Here is a 27,374-nt window from a genome sequence, read left to right as displayed (position 1 = left end):
TTGTGCCGTGCAGTGCCCGTGTGCATTTTCCCGCGCTCGCCTGCCATCCACCTTTTACCGCTCCCTGACAGACTGGGTATTCACCCGAGGTTTTGCATTCTAAATATCCTAACACATTGCCTACGTATGGACCAGACGCACAGTTACAGTTTTAAACATCTTACAACAGTTTCAACAAATGTTACATTTCAATTTTATTACAATATTACTTGACATTTGACATTACTATTCACATTGAAATTTATTTCCAGTTTTCTTAGGATAATGGCATGAAACAAAAATAAATGAAATCAGAACATCAATTACACAAGTTTATCGCAAAATCAGATGAAAAGAATTACTTACATGTACAATAGTACAGACTCGTTGTTGTTACACACTATCGGCCGCCGTGTGTGGGGCGACACATTTCCGGGCCGGAATGTATGCGCGCGGCCGCACCGTTATCACAAAACGGACGAATGGCAGCGACTGGCAGTGAGTTTTACATCGTGCGAAGCATAAAAGTCGCAGAGAACGGAACAATTCGAACTTTGTAGATGTACAAAATTGTTAAGGCTTTCGTGGCCACTTGTTGACAAACTGCCTATTGGCTTCTGTCTCGGGTCCTTCGGCCGACGTTCATCTGACGATTTCACAGACGTTTCGCCAGCACGAGTGGCTGGCATTGTCAAAGCTTCACCCTCCATTGCCGGTGGTCAACTGGAGCCGAGTTACTCGAATTTGCTGGTTTGCCGCCACGTGTTTAGAAGAACCAGTGGCAGTTGCACTCTGTCTACCTTAAGATATCGGAATTTGGGATTTAGTTGGCAGTCGATTTAGGGTCTCCATCTCTAGGGAGTGATGTTGGTAGGATTTGATAGTGTTGATTGTAAGGAGGTGGAACTTTTACCTAAATTCTAAATGTTCTGTCGATGGTTCTTTTAGGAGTTTTTACTTGGGGGTGGATTTCCCTGCCAAGGGTTTTGATGAGATGATGGCGTAATGTGCGTGAACTCTCGTAGCAGTTGATGGATTTCTGACGGATGATGTGATAGATAGTTGGGTAATTTAACATATTCCGGATTTCGTCGTTGCTGATATATCTATTTACATCAGCTGTGATTCGGAGTGCTTTATTTTGCAATGTTTCTATTTTTGATAAATTTGTGTCTGCAGCCTTGCTCCATACCTTTGAACCATATAGTATGACTGGCAGAATGATGGTTTTCCATGTCTAGATTTTTGTTGCGGTTGTGAGAGCCCTTCCTTTTAGCAGGGGGTACAGCTGGTAGACGCGTGCAGATCCTTTGTTGCATGCCTCGCTTATATGTTGCTGGAATGTCAGGTGCTTATCTAGTTTTAAGCCCAGGTATTGTATTATCTCTCTCCATTGCAGATGTCGATTGTTTACCAATAGGTTTCTGAGAGGTGGCTTGCGGTTTGTTGTAAATAGTATCGCCTGACATTTGTATGGGTTTATCTTCGTTTTCCAGACGTTACACCATTTGATCACATCTCCCAAGTGACGTTGCAGGCTGGCCACAGTGTAGTTTACATATCTGCCACTATGGTATAGCTCTGTATCATCTGCATACAGCGCTATATGTCCCCTTGGTGCTTTTGGCATGTCATGTCATTTGTGTATAAGAGATACAGAAGAGGACCAAGCATAGAGCCTTGTGGTACCCCTGCTTCAGTGTACTTTCGGCACCGTCTATTGCGGAGTAGAACTTCCTTTTTGTCCGAGCTCGTGGCCGCAGACTGTATGTACCTGGTGCGCCAACGTCCGAGGGCTTCTCCGCCGTCATTTCCGGTGCGGTTCTCCACTTGCTACCTGCGACGGTCGTTCGCTGCAGTACGGGAAGTCAGGATCCGTTTACCTTGAGGCTTTCTTCTCTCTTGTTGAAGCTGTTCGCGTTTTTTTGTATTTCTATAGCTTCTCAGAACGAGCGGGTGTGATAGTGCTTCTCTACAGCCAGAACTTCCGTTTCGGCAAATTTTACTACGTGGTCGGTCTCAGTGCGTGCTCTGTATTCATCGATATCACGGTCAACTGTGGTTCTGAAAAGGACCAAGATGATATTTGTGGTGTGAAAGGATGAGCCGCCAGAGAAACCTGACGCCCAGGGTACGCCCGATCCCAAGTCTTACTTACCTTGGTCGGAAATCATTGCAATGTTCGTGGAGGCTCCTCTCACGTACCCCAGTGGCTGCCAACAAGGAGAGACTGAAAGTGGAACAGGAGAGTGCCCATCCACTGCGCGGACATAATGCACCACAGAAACGGCTGAGATCGCGAAAGAGCTTCCTGAGAACATCCGAGAAGCTCGCCATTTCACCAGAGAAGGCGAGGCTGGAGTTATGGAAGAAGTCGACGCCTCTCTTGCAGACGCCAGAAGCTGAAGAACTGCCACCTGGACACAACGAGAGCTGGCTGGTATGGAAATCTTTAAACAGATTACGATCAGGAGTTGGACGATCCAGAGACAACCTGAAGAGATGGGGCTTCATAACTGAAGATACGTCCTGTGATTGTGGACAAGAACAAACCACAAGCCACAACTTCCAGTGCCTTTTGTGCCCTTCTCCTGCACGAAGAATGGTCTCCTGCAAGCCACTCCAAGCGCCTAGCGCCTTGGAGGTTGCAAAGTACTGGGCACGTGTAACATAAATACAATTTGTGTATCGACTTCTCCACCTGCCACAACCTGCAATGTCGCTTACGTTCTGTGATCCTGGTGTCGATTGATCGTCCAGTCATTCCGACATAAACTTTTCCGCATGTGCATGGTATACGGTATATTCCCGACATTGCAAGTGGGTCCCTTTTCTCCTTTGCCAATCTAAGACACTCTTTGACCTTCTTTGTCGGTTTACGATCGTCTTTACGCCGTGTTTGCGCAATATACGGCCGATTCTGTCCGTCACTCTGGGAATGCATGGCAGAATGGCCGTACCCGACTTTTTCTGATTTCTTACTTCGCCGAGTGTTTGGCTCTGTTACACTTCTAATATAATTTGCGGAGTACCCATTGCTCCTCACAACACTTTCCACGTGTTGCACTTCGCGTCTGTGGGGCTGCCGCCCACGTATTCGTCCTGCTGGCACCTCAGATGCGCAGTGTTCTTTCTTAAGCGGACTGAGTTCTCCAGCAAATTTAGCTCGCCAACTGATGCCGCATAGTTGCGTGCTCCACGTCTTTACCGGTGTATCGAAACACGACTCTGAATTTCCAATAAAAGCAATTTGTCCGAGAACTGCCAAAACGGGTACAAATATGTGTGTATACCACTTACAGTCCGATGGGCGAGCACCATTCTGTGTTTAGGTACTGGTAATTCGTACCGAAGTTTCATGTACCTCCTTAAAGTTTACTATGTATATAAATAAAAACGTAAATGTTCGTTTCTGTAAAATGTTAAATCTCTGAAAGTTCTTCAGTGACTGCTTTCAGATTTTGTCACAACCTTACATTCCAATATTCGCCTGTTTTTTTATAAACCTAGTGTAGCGCCGTCTCTTTGTATTGTTGTTGTTATTATGTGTGTCGAGATCCTGTAGGGTCACGCAAAGCATCCTGCCTGATTTGAGCGTTCTTTCTGATCTTCGGCGGTCCTCTCATCTTTTTCCCCGTGGAGTCTCTTTCTGTCTTCAGTCCACTCTGTCCCTAGTTTCTTTGGGACTGCATTCTCTGACCTCACATTCCTCTTGTCTGCCTTGTCCTTGTATATATTTCTGTCTTCAGTTTCTACTCGATCGATTTTTGATGCTTCTATACCCAGTCTGATGCGTGATCCATGGTATTGTTGACTTGAGCCGTAGTAAGTACGTTAGAATTCTCTTGGCGACTCGGTTTGGTGATAACTTCATGATGTGCCCATAGAACTTGAACCTTTCTTCTGACATCTGCTGCTACGTTTGACATCTTCTCTGTATTTTTTCTACTGTGTAATCTGTATCCCTCTTCTCTCAGCTTTGGGACGAGAATTTTCCTCACGAGTTTCCTTTTTTCCTTCAGTATGCGTCTCACTTACATACTGTATTTCAGGGTTGATTACTGTGTTCTACTGACTGACTCTTAGTTTTAGTAATTAACAGCCTCAGTTGCACCGTTTACCTAGAAATATACCTAGGTTCCAGTCGGGATAACCCAATCTAGTGCCCATACTGTCCTAGTGTCCATAATGGACAAACGGTAGTTACTGTTATTCTGAAGAAGGTTGAGTTATCCCGACTGAAACCTAGGTAAATTTCTAGGTAAACGGTGCAACTGAGGCTGTTAATTATTAAAACTAATATATTTACAGTTGCTGACAGGGCCGCGAAATGTTGAAGATGTCTGACTTCTGTCTGAATGGATACGCGTTTTTTATCATATACGTGTTGTGTCTTGCCGAACGCTCTCTTCACGCACATATTACAGGTCGAAACTTTGTCTTTGTCTTGAAGCACTGTTAACTCACTGCGCGCAAATTACACAGACTCTATTCATCCAATATTTGGGAATGACAGCGCGTACCCACTTCCGACAAACCTTAGGCGTAGTTTCAAACCTTTTATAAACTTTTTGTCACTGGCACGCCCGAAATACAGTGACGAAAGGAAAAATGTTTCTCTCTTACCACGTTTTCGCTCTTCGTGCATCACGCACGACATTCTAATTTATTATCTCTTCACCATCAGCTCTATTCGCAACACAGTTTGTGGACAGTATTCGCATTTACGCGCAAAGCAAGTCATTGTGCGACACCCCCTCAGCTGATATGACATAATATACATGGAAATACGGAAAGAACTCGCTTTTGCTTGAAATGGAACACAAATTACGCCGACTGCACTCATCCATTGTTTCATTATGAGAGCACTTGGCAACTTGTGAAAAACTTCAGCCATAATTTCAAACCTTTACTAAACTTTTCCTTCTCTCCCATGCTTACCATCAAATATTTAACTCATACCCTCATTTGTAAAATAGTCAGACGATTGAAGCTGTTTCATATATATCCGATTTCGGTTCTTTACAGAATTGGACGCTTATTGGTAATGTCTTCTCCAACGCGAGTTAAAACTTAAACGGCTGTGAGCATACTTAGAAATATGAGAAAGGTAATATTCATGGCTTGCAGGTATCAGTAAAAATTCTTTCAAGGCTACATGCGTTGAGTTGTAAAAGAGAATTTTCTATTGGCCACAGGGCTAGCAAAAGAAAGAGAAAAGTACGATTTTTTCAGACGTTAGCGTCATGATGGTATATGTTAATTTTCCATGTTTCCTAACTGTTTAACCAAACCTGTGGTATTTACATTCGAAGTTATTAATACAGTATTTTACACTTCGCTGGTTTACATAGGTTCTCTACTTACCTACTGACAACACGGGTTTCTCTACACAGATTTTTTTTCTATTTTTTGATTTCATAATGTGTGTTGTGTAATAGATAGAAACATGACATCCGTTAAACAAAAAAAATTTGTGTAAACTTACTCGGCCCAAGGAGCACTTAGCAAGATATTCGACACTATTACCTCGTAATGGGTAACTTTACACCCGTGTGGAAACTCTGAATGGAAACGAAACAGAAATCTGAAGTGGCGAGTCGCTTTTCGCAGCTGTATTGACTTATCAGAAGAGATCACAAGGATGAATGGAACATGATGAGCCATTTCAATTTTAAGCTTTTTGGTTCAAATGGTTCAAATGGCTCTGAGCACTATGCGACTTAACTTCTGAGGTCATCAGTCGCCTAGAACTTAGAACTAATTAAACCTAACTAACCTAAGGACATCACACACATCCATGCCCGAGGCAGGATTCGAACCTGCGACCGTAACGGTCGCTCGGCTCCAGACTGTAGCGCCTAGAACCGCACGGCCACTCTGGCCGGCTTTAAGCTTTTACGACGTAAATTGAAAACGATCTTTTTGCTGCGTCCGCAGCAGGGTTTTTCCAATGAAGTTCCTTCACGTTGTTTGCAATTTTGCACCTGGCTACAGCTGCCCGCAAATACAGTCCCTTCTTCACAGGTTCTGCTACACGTTCAGTATCTTGCTGCCTGTAGTCTGTACACCAGGTATACTAATGTGTGTTCTTGGCGTTACCGGGATTTGAATCTGAACCTGAAACAACAAACACGCTAGTGTAAGTGTCCGCGTATATGGAAATGTGGTAACAAAATATGGTTAGACCGTTCTTTGTGTTCACTGGACGTCCAGCGAGTAACAGCCTACTTTTTTTTTTTTTTCGTCTAACAGCCTGTACAAAGTTACTGCCACGCAAGCGCGAGTTTGTACCCCTTCGGTTGTTTGCGGCTTGCTGTAACATGCGTCAAAGAGAAGAAAAACTTCCGCCTGCAGTTCGTATCTGTTGAGGCCTTATTGAAGCGCATTTCATGCAAACAAAATTAACAACTAAAAGATAGCTATGACACTGCTATGTATCTAGGCTACGTAAAACAGATAAATATGCTCACGTAAAGTTAACTGCAGTTACCATCCACACGAACAACACAAACGCAATTTTACTACCAGTAAAATTCACTGCATCTCATCTAAGCATCTCAGAAACTCCAAAACCGGCCACGTGCGGGGATGGATACAACTGAGCAGGAAGGGTGTAGACTGACCCTGGCTACGTAGTAGTAGTACCCCGGTTGACGGTACAACATCGTGCGTGTCATTAGCGTAGTAAAAGAAAACCTAATAAGAATAACGTCGAATAATGTCGTGTGGCTAGGGCCTCCCGTCAGGCAGACCGTTCGCCGGGTGCAAGTCTTTCGATGTGACGCAACTTCGGCGACTTGCATGTCGATGGGGAGCGGAGAGAAGCTGATTAGGGCAAATAATTTGGAGATATCCTCGGTGTGTCTTGTTGAGGTACCGTAAAAGTTGGAAGCTCTGCACGGACCTGAAGACGAAAAGAGAGAACCGTAAAACGTTGCAGACGGCAGCCGAGGCGTCTGCGAGTGAGTGCGAAGGGCCGCGCAATGGCGGCAGCCAGCCCTCGCCGGCCCTTCGTGCAGCTCAGAGGGCCCAGGAGGGCGCGCGTTGCTGTCGTTGCAGGGAGGCCGAAGGGGGGAGGGGGGGGGGGGCAGGCAGTTCGTGTCCAGGCACCCAGCAGGAGGTGAGGAAGCGAAACCATATTTCATGGATTGAGAGAGTACATATTCTCAGTTCGAATATAATGAATTTCCTTGAGAAAAGTTGCTGTCCATGCACCAGCATGGCTTTAGAAAGCATCGCTCCTTCAAAACGCAACTCGCCCCTTTTTTCACATGATATCTTGCGAACCGTGAATGAAGGGTATCAGACGGATGCCATATTCCTTGAGCTCCGGAAAGCGTTTGACTCCGTGCCCCACTGCAGACTCCTAACTAAGGTACGAGCATATGGGATTGGTTCCCAAATATGTGAGTGGCTCGAAGACTTCTTAAGTAATAGACCCCAGTACGTTGTCCTCGATGGTGAGTGTTCATCGGAGGTGAGGGTATCATCTGGACTGCCCCAGGGAAGTGTGGTAGGTCCGCTGTTGTTTTCTATCTACGTAAATGATCTTTTGGATAAGGTGGATAGCAATGTGCGGCTGTTTGCTGATGATGCTGTGGTGTACGGGAGAGTGTCGTCGTTGAGTGACTGGAGGAGGATACGAGATGACTTGGACACGATTTGTGATTGGTGTAAAGAATGGCAGCTAACTATAAAAATAGATAAATGTAAATTAATGCAGATGAATAGGAAAAAGAATCCCGTAATGTTTGAATACTCCATTAGTAGTGTAGCGCTTGACACAGTCACGTCGATTAAATATTTGGGCGTAACATTGCAGAGCGATATGAAGTGGGACAAGCATGTAATGGCAGTTATGGGGAAGGCGGATAGTCGTTTTCGGTTCATCGGTAGAATTTTGGGATGATGTGGTTAATCTGTAAAGGAGACCGCTTATAAAACACTAATACGACCTATTCTTGAGTACTGCTCGAGCGTTTCGGATCCGTATCAGGTCGGATTGAGGGAGGAACATAGAAGCAATTCAGAGGCGGGCTGCTAGATTTGTTACTGGTAGGTTTGATCATCACGCAAGTGTTACGGAAATGCTTCAGGAACTCGGGTGGGAGTCTCTGGAGGAAAAGAGGCGTTCTTTTCGTGAATCGATACTGAGGAAATTTAAAGAACCAGCTTTTCAGGCTGACTGCAGTACAATTTTACTGCCGGCAACTTGTATTTGGCGGAAAGACCATAAAGATAAGAGAGATTAGGGCTCGTACAGAGGCATATACGCATTCATTTTTCCCTCGTTCTGTTTGGGAGTGGAACAGGGAGAGAAGATGCTGGTTGTGGTACGAGGTACCCTCCACCACGCACCGTATGGTGGATTGCGGAAAATGCATGTAGATGTAGATGTGCGTCATATCGTTTCAGTGATACAACATCGGTTCAAATTTGTGAAGGACCTGGAAGAGCAGTTGAACGAAATGGACAGTGTCTTGAAAGGAGCATATAAGATGAACATCAACAGAAGCAAAATGAGGATAATGGAATGTAGTCGAATTAAATGTGGTGATGCTGAGGTAATTAGATTAGGAAATGAGACACTTAAAGTAGTAAAGGAGTTTTGCTATTTGGGGAGCAAAATAAGTGATGATGGTCGAAGTAGAGAAGATATAAAATGTAGACTGGCAGTGGCAAGGAAAGCGTTTATGAAGAAGAGAAATTTGTTATCATCGAGTATAGATTTAAGTGTCAGGAAGTCGTTTCTGAAAGTATTTGTGTGGAGTGTGGGCATGTATGGAAATGAAACATGGACGATAAATAGATTGGACAAGTAGAGAATAGAAGCTTTCGAAATGTGCTGCTACAGAAGAATGCTGAAGATTAGATGGGTAGATCACATAACTGAATCGTATTCGGGAGAAGAGGAGTTTGTGGCACAACTTGACAAGAACAACGGACCGGTTGGTAGGCCATGTTCTGAGGCATCAAGGGATCACCAATTTAGTATTGGAGGGCAGCGTGGAGGGTAAAAATCGTAGAGGGAGACCAAGAGATGAGTACACTAAGCAGTTTCAGAAGGATGTAGGCTGCAGTAGGTACTGGGAGATGAAGAAGCTTGCACAGGATAGAGAAGCATGGAGAGCTGCATCAAAGCAGTCTCAGGACTGAAGAGCACAACATGAAAAAACGTGAATTATTTACAAACTACGGCGTGGACACACTTTATTCAACATGTAAATGTCATTACAGATATTACTGAACGATGTATCGGTCACGCTGGACCAAATGATTCAGCCTTACGTTACTGGCCTACGAGGTCACCGGACCTGACTGTATGTGACTATTTCTTGTGGGGGTTTATGAAAGTTTATTAAAGGACTAATAAACTGAGATATTGCATAATAGCACGTGTGAAAGCTATTAACTCGAGACGTGCTTGCAATTTGAATACCGAATTGACATATGCCGTGCATTTCAAGGGGGGCATATTGAACACGTATGAAAAGGTATGAAAAAAAGAGTTTTTGAGTTTCCCGTTCATAAAAAACCAAATTCGTTGTATATGTTTATTGGTTTGACAAATACAGGGTGTTACAAAAAGGCACGGCCAAACTTTCTGGAATCATTCCTCACACACAAAGAAAGAAAATATGTTATGTGGACATGTGTCCGGAAACGCTTACTTTCCATGTTAGAGCTCATTTTATTACTTCTCTTCAAACCACATTAATCATGGAATGGAAACACACAGCTACAGAACGTACCAGCGTGACTTTAAACACTTTGCTACAGGAAATGTTCAAAATGTCCTCCGTTTGCGAGCATACATGCATCCACCCTCCGTCGCACGGAATCCCTGATGCGCTGATGCAGCCCTGGAGAATGGCGTGTTGTATCAGAGCCGTCCACAATACGAGCACGAAGAGTCTCTACATTTGGTACCGGGGTTGCGTAGACAAGAGCTTTCAAATGCCCCCATAAATGAAAGTCAAGAGGGTTGAGGTCAGGAGAGCGTGGAGGCCACGGAATTGGTCCGCCTCTACTAATCCATCGGTCACCGAATCTGCTGTGGAGAAGCGTACGAACACTTCGACTGAAATGTGCAGGAGCTCCATCGTGCACGAACCACATGTTGTGTCGTACTTGTAAAGGCACATATTCTAGCAGCACAGGTAGAGTATCCCGTATGAAATCATGATAACGTGCTCCATTGGGCGTAGGTGGAAGAACATGGGGCCCAATCAAGACATCACGAACAATGCCTGCCCAAACGTTCACAGAAAATCTGTGTCGATTAAGTGATTGCACAATTGCGTGCGGATTCTCGTCAGCCCACACATGTTGATTGTTAAAATTTATAATTTGATCACGTTGGAATGAAGCCTCATCCGTAAAGAGAACATTTGCACTGAAATGAGGATTGACACATTGTCGGATGAACCATTCGTAGTAGTGTACCCGTGGAGGCGAATCAGCTGCTGATAGTGCCTGCACACGCTGTACACGATACGGAAACAACTGGTTCTCCCGTAGCACTCTCCATACAGTGACGTGGTCAACGTTACCTTGTACAGCAGCAACTTCTCTAACGCTGACATTAGGGTTATCGTCAACTGCACGAAGAATTGCCTCGTCCATTGCAGGTGTCCTCGTCGTTCTAGGTCTTCCCCAGTCGCGAGTCATAGGCTGGAATGTTCCGTGCTCCCTAAGACGCCGATCAATTGCTTCGAACGACTTCCTGTCGGGACACCTTCGTTCTGGAAATCTGTCTCGATACAAACGTACCGTGCCACGGATATTGCCCCGTGCTAATCCATACATCAAATGGGCATCTGCCAACTCCGCATTTGTAAACATTGCACTGACTGCAAAACCACGTTCGTGATGAACACTAACCTGTTGATGCTACATACTGAGCAATGAGTCGGATGTCAACACAAGCACCGAAGTCAACATTGCCTTCCTTCAATTGGGCCAACTGGCGGTGAATCGAGGAAGTACAGTACATACTGACGAAACTAAAATGAGCTCTAACATGGAAATTAAGCATTTCCGGACACATGTCCAGATGACATGTTTTCTTTCTTTGTTTGTGAGGAACGTTTCCTGAAAGTTTGGCCGTACCTTTTTGTAACACCCTGTATAGACGTACAGAATCGAATGAGTGTTTTTGATGCGCCCTGCAGTGACGGCAAGTGCGCTGTGTACACAGCGTGCGTGTGGCGACACAGCCGCACCTCGCCGCTCCCCGGGGGCGGGGCTGCGGCGCACGCACGTGCACGTTGGTGCGTGCGTGCGTGCGTGCGTGCGGCGCGCCTGCTGCCGGCTGCGGGCGTATCGGCTTCCGACGTGCGCGCCCCCGCCGTGTCGGAAGCGCCGGAACGCCCGACAGCTGCGCGTCGCGCGTCGCAGCCAAGCGAGTGACGTGGCGGCTGATGCGGTGTGGCGCGCCACACACACACACACACACGCACGAAATGCTTGCCACCTGGCTGACATCTCTGCCACGCAAACAGTGCTCCGGTTAAAAAGGCTGTAAGCCACTGGTGCTGTCTTTCGCGCTTGCCGTTCAGCCTATGCATCGAGAAAGCGATGACGGACATCGAAGAAAGTTTGGCGAGTAGGACTGAAGTTCAGGGTGAAGGGGTGTCACTGATAAAATTCCGCGTTTGTCGGTATTCTCCCTGGAGTGGAAATTCATCGCAACGACATATCCACTCCTTGACTGAGACGGGTTCATTATTGACGGTTTCAGCATTGAAAACAACATACGTTTCCTTATACTGACTGTAAAGTTACGTATTTTATACACTGCCTTCTCTGACACTGACCTGCAGCGAGGGAGAAATTACACTGAAGTGCCAAAAGAACTGGTACAAGCGTACGTACGCTAATTTAGAGATACCCGCCAGGGTAACCGAGAGCGCTAACGCGCCGCTTCCTGGACTCGGGTAGGCGCGCCGGCCCCGGATCGAATCCGACCGGCGGATTAACGACGAGGGCCGGTGTGCCGGCCAGCACGGATGTGGTTTTTAGGCGGTTTTCCACGTCCCGCTAGGTGAATAACGGGCTGGTCCCCACGTTCCGCTTCCGTTACACGACTCGCAGACATCTGAATACGTTCGCGCTATTCCGCGACTTACACCAGTCGCAGACATCAGGGGCACGCTGCGTCCGTCCCGGGGGGTGCGGGGTGGCGGCAGCCCCTTTCCACTAACCTCGTCAAATCCGTTCCGAATAATGCCGACCCTGCGCCAACGCGGGACATGGCAGCACTGAAAGAAAGAAAACATTCTAGTACAGAGAGATGTAAACAGGAAGAATACGGCGCTGCGGTCGGCAACGCCTGTATAAGACAACAAGGGTCTGGCGCAGTTGTTAGGTCGGCTACTGCTGCTACAGTGGCAGATTATGAAGATTTAAGTGACTCTGAACGTGGTGTTATAGTCGGCGCACGAACGATGGGACACAGCATCTCCCAGGTAGTGATCTAGTGGGGATTTTTTCGTACGACTACTTCAGTAGCGTACCGTGAATGTCAGGAATCCGGTTCAACATCAAATCTCCCCCATCGCTGCGGCACGGAAAAAGATCGTGCACGAACTGGACCAGCGACGACTGAAGAGAACCGTTCAGCGTGACAGAAGTGCAACCCTTCCGCAGTTTGCTGCAGATTTCAGTGCTGGGCCATCAACAAGTGTCAGCGTGCGAACCATTCGACGAAACATCACCGATATGGGCTTTCGGAGCCGAAGGCCCTCTCGTCTACCCTCGATGACTGCACGACACAAAGCTTGGCGCCTTCTCTGGGCCCGTCAACACCGACATTGCATTGCTGATGACGTGTTGCCTGTTCGGACTAGTCTCGTTTCAAATTTTATCGAGCGGATCGACGTGTACGGTTATGGAGACAGCCTCACGAATCCGTGAACCCTGCATGTCAGCGGGGGAGTGTTGAAACTGGTGGAGGCTCTGTAAAGGTGTGGGGCGTGTGCAGTTGGAGTGATGTGGGACGCCTGATACATCTGTGCCAGGTGACACGTACGTAGACACTGAGACGATGAAACTTCTACATACGATTTTAGTTAAACTGCTGAGTGAAATTCACTATACTGTCACTTTGGTATTATCATTTCAACACTGACCTACTGAATTTGCCCTGACAAACAGAACTCAGACTTTTACTATTCATTAATTACTCACAATATTCAACGTTAACGCGATCTGACTGCTTTCAAATTAACTCAAAAGAATGGCCCTGAATAGGAAGAAATCCTAACAATAACCTATATATTACATAAGTCACTTACCTCACAAAAATCTTTATTACCCGAACTAGTGCAATACAGCAAGCGCCAATACGGCCAGCTAAACTACTGTAGGCTCTAACTACTAATAGCCATATCGTTAGCAAAGGAAAGATTTTGTTGCAAAGCGCACAATATATTTTTTACCTTAATAATGTGACAAGCAGCTCAAAGATTATATAATCGTGCATGACATCCAGTTCCAAAAATTACATAATCATGAATGATACTCAGTCTGCAAGTGGGACACGCTGCAAACCTCCAACACTGCTAATTATCGCCTGTCGCCTCCATGGCTACTGCCTACTCGCTCTCAACTCCCATCACTGCTGGCTGGTCACCTCCGACTGCAAGCCCGACCAGCCAGAGTCTCCTGCAGACCGCCACAGCTCAGTCAGAGAGCGCTGTATACAAACACATAAACAGCCTACTCACAACACGTACGTAAGCATCCTGTCTCATCACCTGCATCCATTCGTGTCCATTGCGCATTCCGACGGACTTGGGCAATTCCAGCAGGACAATGCGACACCCCACGCCTCCAGAATTTCTACAGAGTGGCTCCAGGAACACTGTTCTGAGTTTAAACACTTCCGCTGGCCACCAAACTCCCCAGACATGAAGATGATTGAGGATATCTGGGATGCCTTGCAAGGTGCTGTTCAGAAGAGATCTCCACCCCTTCGTACTCTTATGGATTTATGGACAGCCCTGCAGCTCCAGCGCTACTTCAGACATTACTCGAGTCCATGCCACGTCGTGTTGCGGCACTTCTGCGTGTTCGTGGGCGCCCTACATGATATTAAGCAGCTGTACCAGTTTCTTTGGCTCTTCAGTGTCTTACTGCAAGATTCTAATAAACAAAAGGCAAATAATTTACTGAAATAAGACACACGACTGGTCAACAACACAAACGAAGCTGGTGGATAGCGACTTCATTCATTTGCTTTTATTTCTTGCAAAATGTACTGCTATCGTGTAGTTCTTAAGAATCACATACAGAACCAACAATTATAGTACGCACACGATGGTGGGAACCTTAAAACCAATGTAACTGGAAATCGTTTCAAGTTGCACCACTATCTCAAGTATCCCCATTTTACAGTACTGATTTTCTTTACGTCACATTCAAAAGAAGGAAAAATCTATCACACGATTTCATCGTACTACAAATCTACACTCATGCTCATAAATTAAGGATAATTGCAGAATGTGGTGCCATACAACGTGGCACTACACAAAACTGGCGCTAATAGCGTAGGCACATGGGGAACACACACGACGCAGATCTGTAAGTCCACGGTATTGCTGATAAGTTGAGAAAATAGTCCCGAAACACATGTGCTACAAAACGCCACTGTTTCCTGCGCATGTACCCCGACATCAATATGGGATATGATCACCATGCACACGTACACAGGCCCCAGAACGGGTTGGCATACTCTGGTCGAACAGCTGCTGGGCTGTAGCCTTCCATTCTTGCACCAGTGCCTGTCGGAGCTCCTTAAGGGTTTGAAGACGTGCATGGGGTTTAGGTCTGGAGAACAGGCAGGCCACTTTTGTTTCAACGTACTCCTCCACGATGGCAGCTCGGTGGGGCTGTGCGTTACCATCCATCAGGAGGAAGATGGGATCCACTGCACCCCTGAAAAGGCGGACATACTGGAGGAAAATGACGTCCCGATACACCTGACCTGTTACAGTTCCTCTGTCAAAGACATGCAGGGGTGTACGTGCACCAATCATAATCCCACCCCACACCGTCAAACCACGACCTCCATACAGGTCCCTTTCAAGGACATTAAGGGGGTTGGTATCTGGTTCCTGGTTCACGCCAGGTGAGAACCCGGCGAGAATCAGACTATGCCTGGACTCGTTCGTGAACATAACCTGGGACCACTGTTCCAATGACCATATACTGTGTTCCTGACACCAGGCCTTACGGGCTCTCCTGTGACGAGGCGTCAATGGAATGCAGTTTTCAGGTCTCCAGGCGAATAAACCGTGTCTGATCAGTCATCTGTGGACTGTGTGTCTGGAAAAAACTGTTCCAGTGACTGCAGCAAGGTCCCGAGCGAGGCTACCTGCAGTACTCCGTGGCCGTCTGCGGGCACTGATGGTGAGATATCGGTCTTCTTGTGGTGTTGCACACTGTGGACACATTTCCTCTCTGCTGGAATCGTTGCCACAATCTTGAGATCACACTTTGTGGCACACGGAGGGCCTGTGGTACGACCTGCTGTGATTGACCAGCCTCCAGTTGCCCTAGTATTCTACCCCTCATAAAGTCATCAATATGTGTTATTTGAGCCATTTTCAACACAGTCACCATTATCACGTCTGAAAACGTCATTTACTCGCTGCACCGTACTCTGACATGCAGCAACACACCTCTGCGTATGTGGACTGCTGCCAGCGCCACCGTGCGATGACCGCAGGTCAAATACACCGCATGGTCATACCCCGAAGTGATTTAAACCCGCAAACCGCCCATCAGAGCGTTGTTTCACCATGTATCAGCATTATCCTTAATTTATGAGCAGTTACACACGTAACGTCATTCGCGATGTATCTACACACATGCAACTTTTACCGGCAAAATGCAAAGACGAGATAATGGCGGAAGTAAAGCAGTGTCACGAATGGTTTTTGGGTAGCCCAGGTGGTAGTGCACTTTCCTGCGAAAGGCATCGGCCCGAATTCGAGTCTCGGTGCGGCACACCATTTTTAATCTGCGAGTGAGTTTCATATCTGCTAGAGAGTGAAAATTTCATTCTAGAGATTTGAAGCGTTTGACATGTGGTGGTATAGCAAGAGGCCGAAAATTATGTGGACTGATAAAGACAGCAATGCTAAGGTTGCCCAGAGAATAGGCGAAGACAGCGATACAGTAGGTCACTGAGAAGAGGGAGGGAGTGGATGAAAGGAGATCTGGGAATGACTCCCATGGTGCGAGAGGGAGATGTAGGGGGTAAAAACTGTAAGGGAAGAGAGAAATAACTGAAGACGGCTGTTGCTGGTGCTACTGTGACGTGAGATGAAGAGGTCGTCACAGGGGAAGAAATAACCACTGGCAGCGTCAGATCAGTCCTCGACTGACAACAGGAAAGACAAAGGCGCAGCACGCCACTGCCAAACAGGGCTGTAAAACTACCGTAGGCTACCGTAAACTAAGCGTATTCTACGGTACTTCTCCTAGTAGACTTGTTCAGTTAAGACCCTACCCGCACATTAAGTGTGTTGCGTACCTGTCAAGCGTTACGCCATTTCTACTGCTTTTTTAAAGAGTCTTCCTAGACGTAAAAAAAACCGGAAGCGTTGTACAGTCTAGAAGCTGAGTGAGGGTGTATAGGGGGCTGCATCCCCCACGGAACATCTGTAGGCGACCGATGTTCTTCAGCAAGCGTCATCGTTCGGAAATGTGGGATTTTTGCGACACGAGGACCATCGCAAACAAGACAGAAGACACGTGTGAGTACTGTGGAATTCAGTCTACAAGGCTACCTGTCTACAAGACAACCCCCAGAAGTGTAGACTCTGTCCACATGTTAGCAATGTTTGGCTCAGGAACCTTTACAGATATCTGGAAGAATTTCGGGGACCTCTTCCTGGAACAACTAATGAGACGTCCATGTCTGCTATATCACCTGATGATGAGTATAGTCTCTCGATCGCCCCATCATCAGTTTCGTCGGGAAGTACTGCACAATTTCTAACAGGAGTAGGCGAAGTCGTCTCCACAGCTCATTATATTACGCGTTTCCGTATTTGCAAAATATAAAAGAATGAAAACTGGTCTCACTTATGATCAGTATTACTCTTTCACCAACAAAAACTGTTTTAACTTATTTTGAAATCTGAGACATGTTTGTCACTTGGAAAGAAGAATCTTCAAACATAATTTTTCCTTTGTTCGCAGAGTGTAATAGGGGTCGAAAGTCAGGGTGTTCACGTGCTCTCACACAGCATCCGTCACTGAAAGCATTTGAGATGTGTTGCTGCGGAAGAATGTGGAAAATTAGGTGACTGATACATTAAGGAATGAGGAGGTTCTGTGCAGAATTGACGCGGAAAAAGACTAGACGCAAAACACTGACAAAGCGAAGGGGCAGGATGATAGCACATGTTTTAAGACTTCAGGAAATAACTTCCATCGTACTTCAGGGAAGTGTAGTGGGAGACAGAGAATGGAATGCATCCAGCTTATAATTGAGGGTGTAGACCGTAAGTGCTAATCTGAGATGAAAAGTTTGGCACAGGAGAGCAATTGATGATGGGCGGCATCAAACCAGTCAGAAGACTGATGATGATCCAAAAAACAATCAGTACCGAAACACAAGCGTTCTCATGATAAGGAGAAAGTAGAAATATTGCAGACAGATTCGTAAGGTAAACTATTAAGGGCCTTTACTGTAAGACATACCAAGACTTTTTTTTTACCTTCTGACATGTACATCCCACAAAGTTCAAATGATGTACAAACATGCTGAATCATTTCAAAACAATGCTCATCATGTACAAAAATCACAATCACTTCAAATATTTTTCTATTCCACACAGAGAATGGGACAATGGTGGGTCAGCACATGATGGTGTAGTGTGTCACAGAAACCGGTTGCAGCTGGAGAAAAGATTCAAACACTCTGCTGAAAGTGTTGCCGTTAATTCTCATTTTGGGAACAGACAAGATGGTGATTTGATTTGATTTTTTTGAAACAGTGGCACTGTGACAGTTGTTGACACACACCACTCCATGCAGTTTCTCATAACTTTCTATATGTGCAAGCAATGGTCCACAGTTTTTTATTCCAAGTTACATAACTTCCTCACTAGACGGTAAAATAAATACGGGACGTGGACGCTGGGACTGTCAAAACTGCGAATTTCTTTAGTGGGACATATATGTCCCATCAAGCAGGAAAGCGTTAAGCCTCTGCCGCCTGCTGGAGAGGTCTCAAAGCGCGGAGTGCCGGCAGGGATTAGCGGGCGACACATTCGCAGCCTGTGTGTCTGGCACGACGCCACTGCGCGCCACACGGCGTCGCTAACGACCGTCATAACGACGGCAGAACGGCGCCGCTCGGCGTCGAGCGCGCTTCTTGCGGCTGGGGACTCCCCTGGCGGGGTCGCCAACAGCCGGCGGTGATGGCTGCCGCCGGGGAACTCCCCTGGCAGGGTCGCCAACAGCCAGCGGTGATGGCTGCCGCCCGGGGAGTCCCCTGATACGGTCGCCAGTAGCCGGCGCAGATGGCTGCCGTTCCATTACTGCCCGAGCCCCTGGTGTGCGCATCCTGGCGTACGAATGGGCTCTACAGGTCTACTCCAGACAAAGACCATTGAGGTAAACCTCAGTCTCGATACTTTAAGAGAAGCGTTTATAGCACCATTAATTGGGGGCAGTACGGGCACTACTTTCGTATAACTCTCGAGTGGTTAATCACGCATGTGTATGGCACGCTCCCAACCTCAGTAAATTTCGACACCACTCAGTCATCTATTGTAGCATAGAACACAGCAACAACTGCAGCCTGAAGATGCTAAACCGTTGTTTCACTGAAATATGGGCCTTGCAGAATCTTATCTGGCAGTAAGCACTAGCAGTATATTTGCACTCTGAATGACCTTTGGAACGATTACAACCTTCTTTTACATAATCTCGATTAGCATCGTCATGTGGAAACCGAGTTATGAACTGGGATTTAGCCCTGAAGTGATTGGCTTTTGGATACACATCCAGGCATACTGATGCGAGCTCCCCACACAAAATATGTCATGTGGATTTCCAGCACTGACATAACAGCGTTGCACAGAAACGTGGAAACACTGGAAGATACGCGTGGTTGAACATAAATGCGAAACTCCCTCGTGGCGTTTACTTTTATTTCTTTTTTCACAACTTTTGTATGAACTGTCCGACCAGTGATTGGAATGTTTGTTCTCTTTCTGTGGTCTTGGCAGTTGTCATACCATACACCGGTTATACAATATGAGACGTGTGGTACGAACACTTTACCAATCCAAGTAAATGTGCTGAATAGTGAGAGCGCGCGAGATACCACATAGGCGTTTCTTAGAGATGAAGACGACAAGGAGATGGGTGTGAACTATCTTACAACAAGGGAATTCAACAGTCGAGACTTCCAAAACTGGACGCAACTTCAATAAGATTAAAAACATATGTTTCGACAGAGCACAGAGAAACTGTGTCATTGTGAAAACGTTGCTTTCATTTGTTGCAGCTTATGTGACAAAGTGTTTTTATCATTTCCTTGGGAGTTATCACATTTACGTTCGTACGAAAAGCTATATCAGGCAAGGAGGCATGTCTCACTCGCTTACCAGGCATACAAAGTAGGTGCGTCGGTAAGAGATTCCAGTCACGTGACACACACGTACTGCCACGTGTGACGCACCAGACTTGTTTTCTCCTGTGAAGGATTCGGGTGACTTGTCGCCTCGTCATCAAATGTTTGAGGTTCCCATTTGAAAAGCCACTTCTTTTCGGCTGCTAATGGATTAGTTATGCAGAATTGACTTTCATTAAAGGTCCCTTCCTTACAACTCGCCGTCGCCAACGGACGTTACACCACGACTCAGACTCAAATTTGTGTAAAGCGAACATCGAAAAAGGAAAAACTGGGTCAGGGGATGTCGCAACACGGCTCGCACGATTTGCAGTCCTGCACCGTAATTTTTTTTTTTATTTGGTCGTAGCGGACGTCACATGACTTCAGTTGAAGTTGGTCCCTTCACTCAGTTTTTTACTACAGAGACCAGCCAGCCCCCTGACCGAAGACGCTGATCTGCTGTGGGGAGTAAAGACAACTAGGGAGAAAGAAATCTGTGGCACAACTTGACTAGAAGATGGAAGCGGTTGGCAGGACACACTCTGAGACGCCAAGGGCTCACCAATCTAGTACTGGAGAGCAGCGTGCGGGGTAAGAATCGTAGAGGAAGACCAAGAGATGAATACACTAAGCAGATTCAGGAGGATGTAGGCTGCAGTACGTACTGGGAGATGAAGAAGCTTGCACAGGATAGAGTAGCATGGAGAGCTGCATCAAACCAGTCTCAGGACTGAAGACCACAACAACAAGTCTACAGGACGACAAAGAAGAGTATGAAAACTGAAGGGGTGGGAAGTCGAAACTAACGAAATGTGATAACAATAACTGAAATTACCTCAGGCTGCAGCTATGGTGTTATACGTTTTATTGCATGATCCATTTCAGGAGTTCACGTCTTATCTTTAGGTGTACCTGTGCGAATAGCAAAAACTTTATCTAAAATTACGTCCGTCAGTGCATATTCAACATAATGCATATTTCCTGCAATGTTTACGTTGTAAGCTGACAGGTGTACAGGTCTTAAGGTTAGGTCAGGGAAGTGTCCTAAATCCTGATGTACAGGAATTATAATTAGTCGTAGCAAATACCAATACTAGTTCAAGAATATTTTCTGTCTTTCAGTGTTTTATGACCTTAATTATTGTTATTAGTACTTTTCAGGTCAACTCGGCCTAGGCGTGTTGAGAGTGTAGAAGCACTCTGTAATAAAAATGCGTTTACGGTGTTACAGCAACCTTGACACTGACTGAGAATCCGCATTTCGCGATCGACAAGTCTCTTCGCCCTTATCGGGTGACTGTGTGGTGTGCAGTCTCCAGTCACGGAACAATCTGTGGGATACTCCTCGATGGCACGGTGACTAGCGAAAGGAACGTGAAGGTTTTGGGAGATGACTTCATCGCCATTATGCAAAGTGATCCTGATGTCGATAAGGTGTGGTTCGTGCGACGCGGAGCTCGACTCCATCGGAGCAGGAGAGTGTTTGATGTCCTGGAGGAGGAGACTGGGGACCGCATTCTGGCTCTGGAGTACCCAGAGGCCACTGGCACGGGCCTCCACTGGACGCCATGTTGTCCGGATCTGGACACGCGCGACTCCTTTTTGTGGGGCTATATAAAAGACAGAGACTACCGCAGTAACCCTAAAACCATGGCTGAGCTTAACAGCTATTCAGTGATCGACATCATCGGTGTTCCGACACTTGTGCGGGTCGTGCAGAATTTCGCTGTTTGTCTCCGCCACATCATCGCCAATGATGGCAGACATATCGAACGTGTCCTAACCTAAACCGGAATGTCTGTAGTAACGTTTACACGTTCGATAAAGTGTGTGCACGCCGCAGTTTCTAACTTATTTATTTACTTATTTTCATATAGCTCAGAAGTCGTCACCCTGTACTTGAAACATTCACGCAACTGCGACCAGTACGGTGAAACTGGAGAGGTAAAATGTCGCAACAATACACTGTTCTGTGACTCGTAGGTTGCTTAATTTTAAAGCAGAGGTGTTTACTACATGCACAGGAACATCTGAACATCTGACACGGAGATTCGAAATTGATAACGCAATAAACTTGTAACGCCGTAACTGCGGCCTGAGGGTATTTTATACATCGCTATTATTGTACACGCCTTCGTTACCACCATCCAGTCTGAAGGTTAGTGTTTTATCCCCGTTCAGCAATCGTTGTTATACATCATCGAAATTCTTCCAGTCCATACGTGGCACACATACAGCAAACCAGTGCTTAACAGTACTGGTTGAAAACAGTCTCGGTTGCAATTTTAGTTTTCCTGAGCCCCCATCTAACTCTGTTGGACGGGAACGCGTTATGCAGATCTTGGTGCCTCTCGTGTCCAGCTAGAAAAGGTAACCTGAAGATGCCTAAACAAGGCGAAACGCGTCGTTGAAAAATAAAAAACTAAAATTGCAAGCAAGACTGTTTTGAACGAATAGTATCATCGAGATAATCAGCAATCGGTTGCATAAAAGAAATTTCATTTCCTTAACTAGTTCCAGGCATTAGTGTCCTTCAGAAGGCTGAAGTATACCAAAAATAGGTAGAATTTTGATAAGAATATTAAAATTAAGAAAGAAATTTGCGAAAAAATTTAAAAATATAAAGACAGAAAATGCAACATAGGTCCACAGGACCATAGTAATATGCTGCATGCATCTTATTTTTGACACTCACAAATGATGCGGTAGTTATATCATATTTTATCATTAAATTTTTAATTTTTCTTAATTTTTCGTCTTTAATTTTAACTTTTACTCTTTTGTGGTATATTTTACTGTACAGCCTTCTGAAGAACGAGAATAAGGGCCAGAAACTGGTCAAGGAAACAGACTTCCTCTTACGCAACCGGTTGCTTATTACTTCGATAATGTAGGTATTGTGAGAGGTAGTTCCCGTCGTGAGAGTTGCGCAGTGGTAACAGCATTGAAGCGTGGCCCAGCCGACGCAGCACCTGGCTGAGTCAGTGCCGGCCTGACAGTACACGCTCTCCAGCGAGTGTGTGCGCAGTCCACGCGGTCCGTGTTTGGTGAAACCAAAGCCGCGGAAACGCGACCGCCGTCCGTCCCTGATGGATGGGGCGCCGCCCACCAGCCCTGTGACGTCACCGCCCTCCGGCAATCCGACAGCTGCTGTCGGTGTCCCTCCCTGACACCGCGCCCGGTTTCAAAGTCCGCCGTTTGCACAGACAAACGATCTCTAAAACAAATAAAAAAAAAAGACGCAGCACGGAGGAACTGTCCGAATGGGACAGAAACCGGTAGATATGATATCGACATACAGACAAACAAATAGTTACAGTTTCAGAAAACCTGGGATGATTTATCCAACAGAAAGAGATACCAAACTAAGCAAGTCAGTAACGCGTCGGTCCACCTCTGGCCATTATGCGAGCGGTTATTCGGTTCGGCATTGACTGATAGTTGCCGTGTGTCCTCAGGGAGATCGTGCCATATTCTGTCCAGTCGGCGCGTCGGATTGCCAAAATCCAAAGGTTCTCGGTTGAGCAGAGATTCGGCGAACTTCCTGGCACAGGTGGAGTTTGGCAAGCACGAAGCGAGCCGCAGAAACTCTAGCCAGGTGGGGGTGGGTGTTGTCTTGCTGAAGTGAGAGTCGAGGACGGCTTGCCACGAAGGGCCACACAACGGGACCGCCACGCCCGGTGTCGGGCTGTAGGGCGAGCGACAGTCGCGCCGGTACTCCAGCGGTGTCCGCGGCGCTTCCAGACGCGTCTTCGACGGTCGTCGGCGCTCAGTCACTGGAGACAGTTCCAGGCCCGAGGCGTGCCTCGAAGCGCCGTGAGGTTCGCCAGCCCAGCCGGGCAGGGGCGCGTCGCTTCAGTGTCATCTGCGGCACCCTCACAGCACAGCGGGACGTCGACGATATTCTACGCCGCGTTTTGTTGCCCCTCGTGGGAAGCCGTCCTAGACTTACATTTCGGCGAGATAATCCCCGCCCGCACACAGTGAGAATTTGTACCGCTCGTGTTCGTCTGTGCCAAAGTGCCAAACCCTGCCTCGGTCAGCGAGGTCGCCGGATCCCTCCCCAGCTGAGAAGATTCGGGCCATTACGGGCAGGGCCCCCCGACCAGTACGGGAAGTTGATGACATGACGCGCCAGCTGGACAGCATCTGGCACGGTATTCGTCAGGAGGCCTTTCGACAACTCTGCTAATCAATGCAAACCGAATAACTTGTAACACCCCACCCGTCACTTATCTCGTTTTGGCGTGTGTTCACCCCAGCTAATTGACTAACACATCAACAGAGAGTGCAAAACTGCCGCAATATCGGATAACGCAAAGAAAGTAATAAGGCCCTGTGACTCATTATTGAACTGCAGTGCAATGTTGATTGATTCAGAACTCAACATTAATGTTACATTCAGCTATTGAACACCAGATGCAAATGTTGGACATAAAATTAATTAAGAAAGTGATTTGGGATTTCAACTACTTGATTGAAAACAGATGCAGTCGATTAGCACAAATTTATTTTAACTCACGACCTTCAATCATCACGTTACATAACTCTCCTAACAGGCAGTGGGGATAAATTGCGTTTACCTGGAGTAAAGCGCGATAGATCAAAATTAATTCCTATCGACTGACCCAGGCGTAATGCGAAGTGCGAGAAGAATTCTACAATACACAGCCCACGAAACCGTCGTGGAAACTTTACTGGCGTGATCCGACAAATTAATCAGTGGCCGGAGCGGGCGCAATATCATCGAATGCAGCGTGGCGGAGCGGCGTCGTTGTGTGGACGTCGGCCGACCTCGTGGTGCTGCAAGGCTGCGCTCATTCACTTCTAGCTATCTTGCTCAGTACATAGCTGAACCAAAACTTCCTATCTCCAAGCTCAATCGTTCCGTTTGCTAAGTCCTAAACTGCAGAGATGCTCACTCTCTCTCAGGCAAGCTGAGTAAAGAACGGCATGTCTGCACTCTAGAGAAGCTGGGAACGGAAGACCTCTATGGAGACTTCTTCCAGTCCGCTCTTCCCCTCGGTTTCCCCTCCAGCAAAATCACTTACGCCAATTGCAGCGCCAGTCGCGTTAATTGTGCGTCGCTTCCCAGTGACGACCAATGCCTGCTCTGGGAAGTGAACAAATTCCCACAAAATTTCCCTTCCTCTCAACTTCTTCTATTTAGCTCCTCCCAGGCCACCCATCAAGATTAGCGTCTCCATAAAATACAAATTTTTCCGGAATTCTGACTCCCAGGAGAGTACTTCAAATTCCTCGGTCCTACGTTCCCATCAGAGGCCGGCGTATTTCATTCTGCCGCTCTTCACCTGATCTGCTTCGGACTCTGCGGACCGTGAATTTAGCGTGAAGTTGCTATAGTCACGAACACGCATATTTTGCCCTCTTTTGACTGCTCTACCGTAGCTTTGTGCGGCTTTCTCGCATGTTTCACTGAAAATGGAACAACGGACATTTATCAACAGGCGTATCGTTTCCCGTCTGCTTCTCGGTACACCAGCATGGGGTCAACCACCACCTCTCTGTCATATCTTAAGGTAGCTGGAGGCTGCGCCCCGTTACCGCTTTCTCAGATTTTGAGCCGCCCTAAGCTGCCTATAGTCGCTTCCCTTCGCGCGCCGCCACCCAGCCGCGGTAAACTCTGAATACTTCCCTGGGATATACTAGCCTCCAGTAAATTGATGCGTTTCTACAAAGTTTTCATGTCGCGTGAATTACTTTAAAACCATCACCCGTTTGTCTGTACATGTACATCAAGTGTACTGATTTCTATCCCATTCGTTTGGTTGCTTCGTGGTGCGTCATTGCTTTTATTTTCTTCTTCCTCCTTTTCCAAAGTACGAGAGAGGGAGGAAGCGGTCGATTAACCGCGCTCTGTGAGGAGGGTGGTCTAACAAGCGCTCGAAGTCGCCCATAGCTGCAGCATTCTGTCCTGTTCAGAATCTCTAGGACTGCCCAGTCGCACGGAAGCACAGCAGCCACCTATCCACATGGAACCTTAAGACGTCCTCACACGCTCAGTATTTATACGGAAGCGCCAAAGAAACTGGTACAGGCATGCGTGTTCAAATACAGAGATATGTAAACAGCTAGAACACGGCGCTGCGGTCGGCAACCCCTGTATAACACGAGTGTCTGGCGCAGTTGTTAGGTCGGTTACTGCTGCTACAGTGGCAGGTTATTAAGATTTAAGTGAGTTTGAAAGTTGTACTATAGACGGCGGACGAGCGATCGGACACAGCACCTCCGAGGTAGCGAGGAAGTGGGGATTTTCCCGTAGGACCATTTCACGGGTGTACCGTGAATATCGGGAATCGGATGAAACATCAAATCTCCGACATCGCTGCGGCCAGAAAAACATCCTACAAGAATGGGACTGACGACGAGTGAAGCGACTCGTTGGACGTGGCGGAGGTGCAGCCTTTCTTTCCGCAGACTGCTGCACATTTCAGTTCTGGGCCATCAACAAACGTCAGCGTGCGAAACATTTCAACGAAACAACATCGATATGGGCTTTCGGAGCCGAAGGCGCGCCTGTGTACTCTCGATGACTGCACGACACGTAGCGTCACGTCCCGTCTGGGCCCGTCAACACCGACATCCGACTATTGATGACTGGAAAGATGTTGCCTTGTCGGACGAGTCTGGCTTCTAATTGTATCGACTGGATGGGCGTGTACGAGTAAGGAGAGACTGCATATCAGCGGGGAGGGACTCTTCGAGCTGGTGGACGCTCTGTGATGGTGTGTAGCGTGTGCGACCCCTGATACGTCTAGATAGTACGTAAGCATCATGTCTTGATCACCTGCATCAATTCATGCCCATTATGCATTCCGAAAGACTTGAGCAATTTCAGCAGGACAATGCGAACCCCCACACGTCCAGAATCGGCACGGAGTGGCTCCGGAAACACCGGGAATTTAAACACATCCGCTGGCCACCAAACTCGTCGGACATGAACATTATTGATCATATCTGGGATACCTTGCAACGTGCTGTTCAGAAGAGATGTCCACGCCGTCGTAGCCTTACAGGTATATGGAGAGTCTTGCAGGATTCACGGTGTTATTTCCCTGCAGCTCTACTGAAGACGTTAGTGGAGCCCGTGCCACGTCGTGTTGCGCCACTTCTACGTCCTTGCGGGGCTCTGCACCACATTAGTCAGCTGTACCAGTTTCTTCGGCTCCCTGTTGTGCGCTGATAGGCAGCACACCGCGCCTGCTACACGCGGCGCTCGGGGACCACAGCACAGCTACGACTCCTGAGGATGCGCTTATAACAGTCCGAAACCGTCGCGTGAAAATAAAGAAATTTGCAAGTGAAACGGTATTTTCAACCTCTGCTATAATGCTCAGTTACGGATGTTTTTCCAACAGCGTTGTTTGTATTTAGCGCAGTAATATTGTGTCAATACGTTGCGTGAAAGTGCGACACCTATAACAGTACCATATTGCTACGCAGTATGTATGTCCAAGCCGGGTGAGTTAGGACTCTGGGTTCGTAGCGAACTTGTCGGCGCTCTGTGATCCAGTACCCGCACGTGTTGCGACCGGAATCGCTGCGTGCTGCAAAAACAGCAAGAAGAAGCGGCGATGGGCGGAAAAGCGGCAGCGACGGCGTTCTGCACACTGCCACACTAGGGCGCCAAGAGAACTTGCGGCACAGTGAGGTGAGTGTCAGGATTTTTTAAGGATGAACGAGGAGTGACTCAACGAATTGCTCAACGTCGTTACACTGAATGTACACA

The 27,374-nt window shown here is 47.0% G+C and overlaps 2 protein-coding genes across 2 annotated transcripts in view; one reads left to right on the top strand and one right to left on the bottom strand.

Annotated features, from left to right (window-relative positions):
- Positions 1–11,469, bottom strand: part of LOC126428025 (translation initiation factor IF-2-like) — a 105,158-nt gene extending 93,689 nt beyond the window's left edge. The window contains exon 1 of the mRNA XM_050089904.1: positions 11,123–11,469. Within this exon, the coding sequence (XP_049945861.1) occupies positions 11,123–11,469 (347 nt within the window). The remainder of the gene's footprint in view (positions 1–11,122) is intronic.
- Positions 1–27,374, top strand: part of LOC126428249 (calexcitin-2-like) — a 377,130-nt gene that overhangs the window by 135,977 nt on the left and 213,779 nt on the right. The window lies entirely within an intron of this gene.

The sequence above is a fragment of the Schistocerca serialis genome, chromosome 12, assembly GCF_023864345.2.
Source record: "Schistocerca serialis cubense isolate TAMUIC-IGC-003099 chromosome 12, iqSchSeri2.2, whole genome shotgun sequence".
Classification (NCBI taxonomy): Eukaryota; Metazoa; Arthropoda; class Insecta; order Orthoptera; family Acrididae; genus Schistocerca; species Schistocerca serialis.
This window is presented reverse-complemented; position numbering and strand designations above follow the sequence as displayed.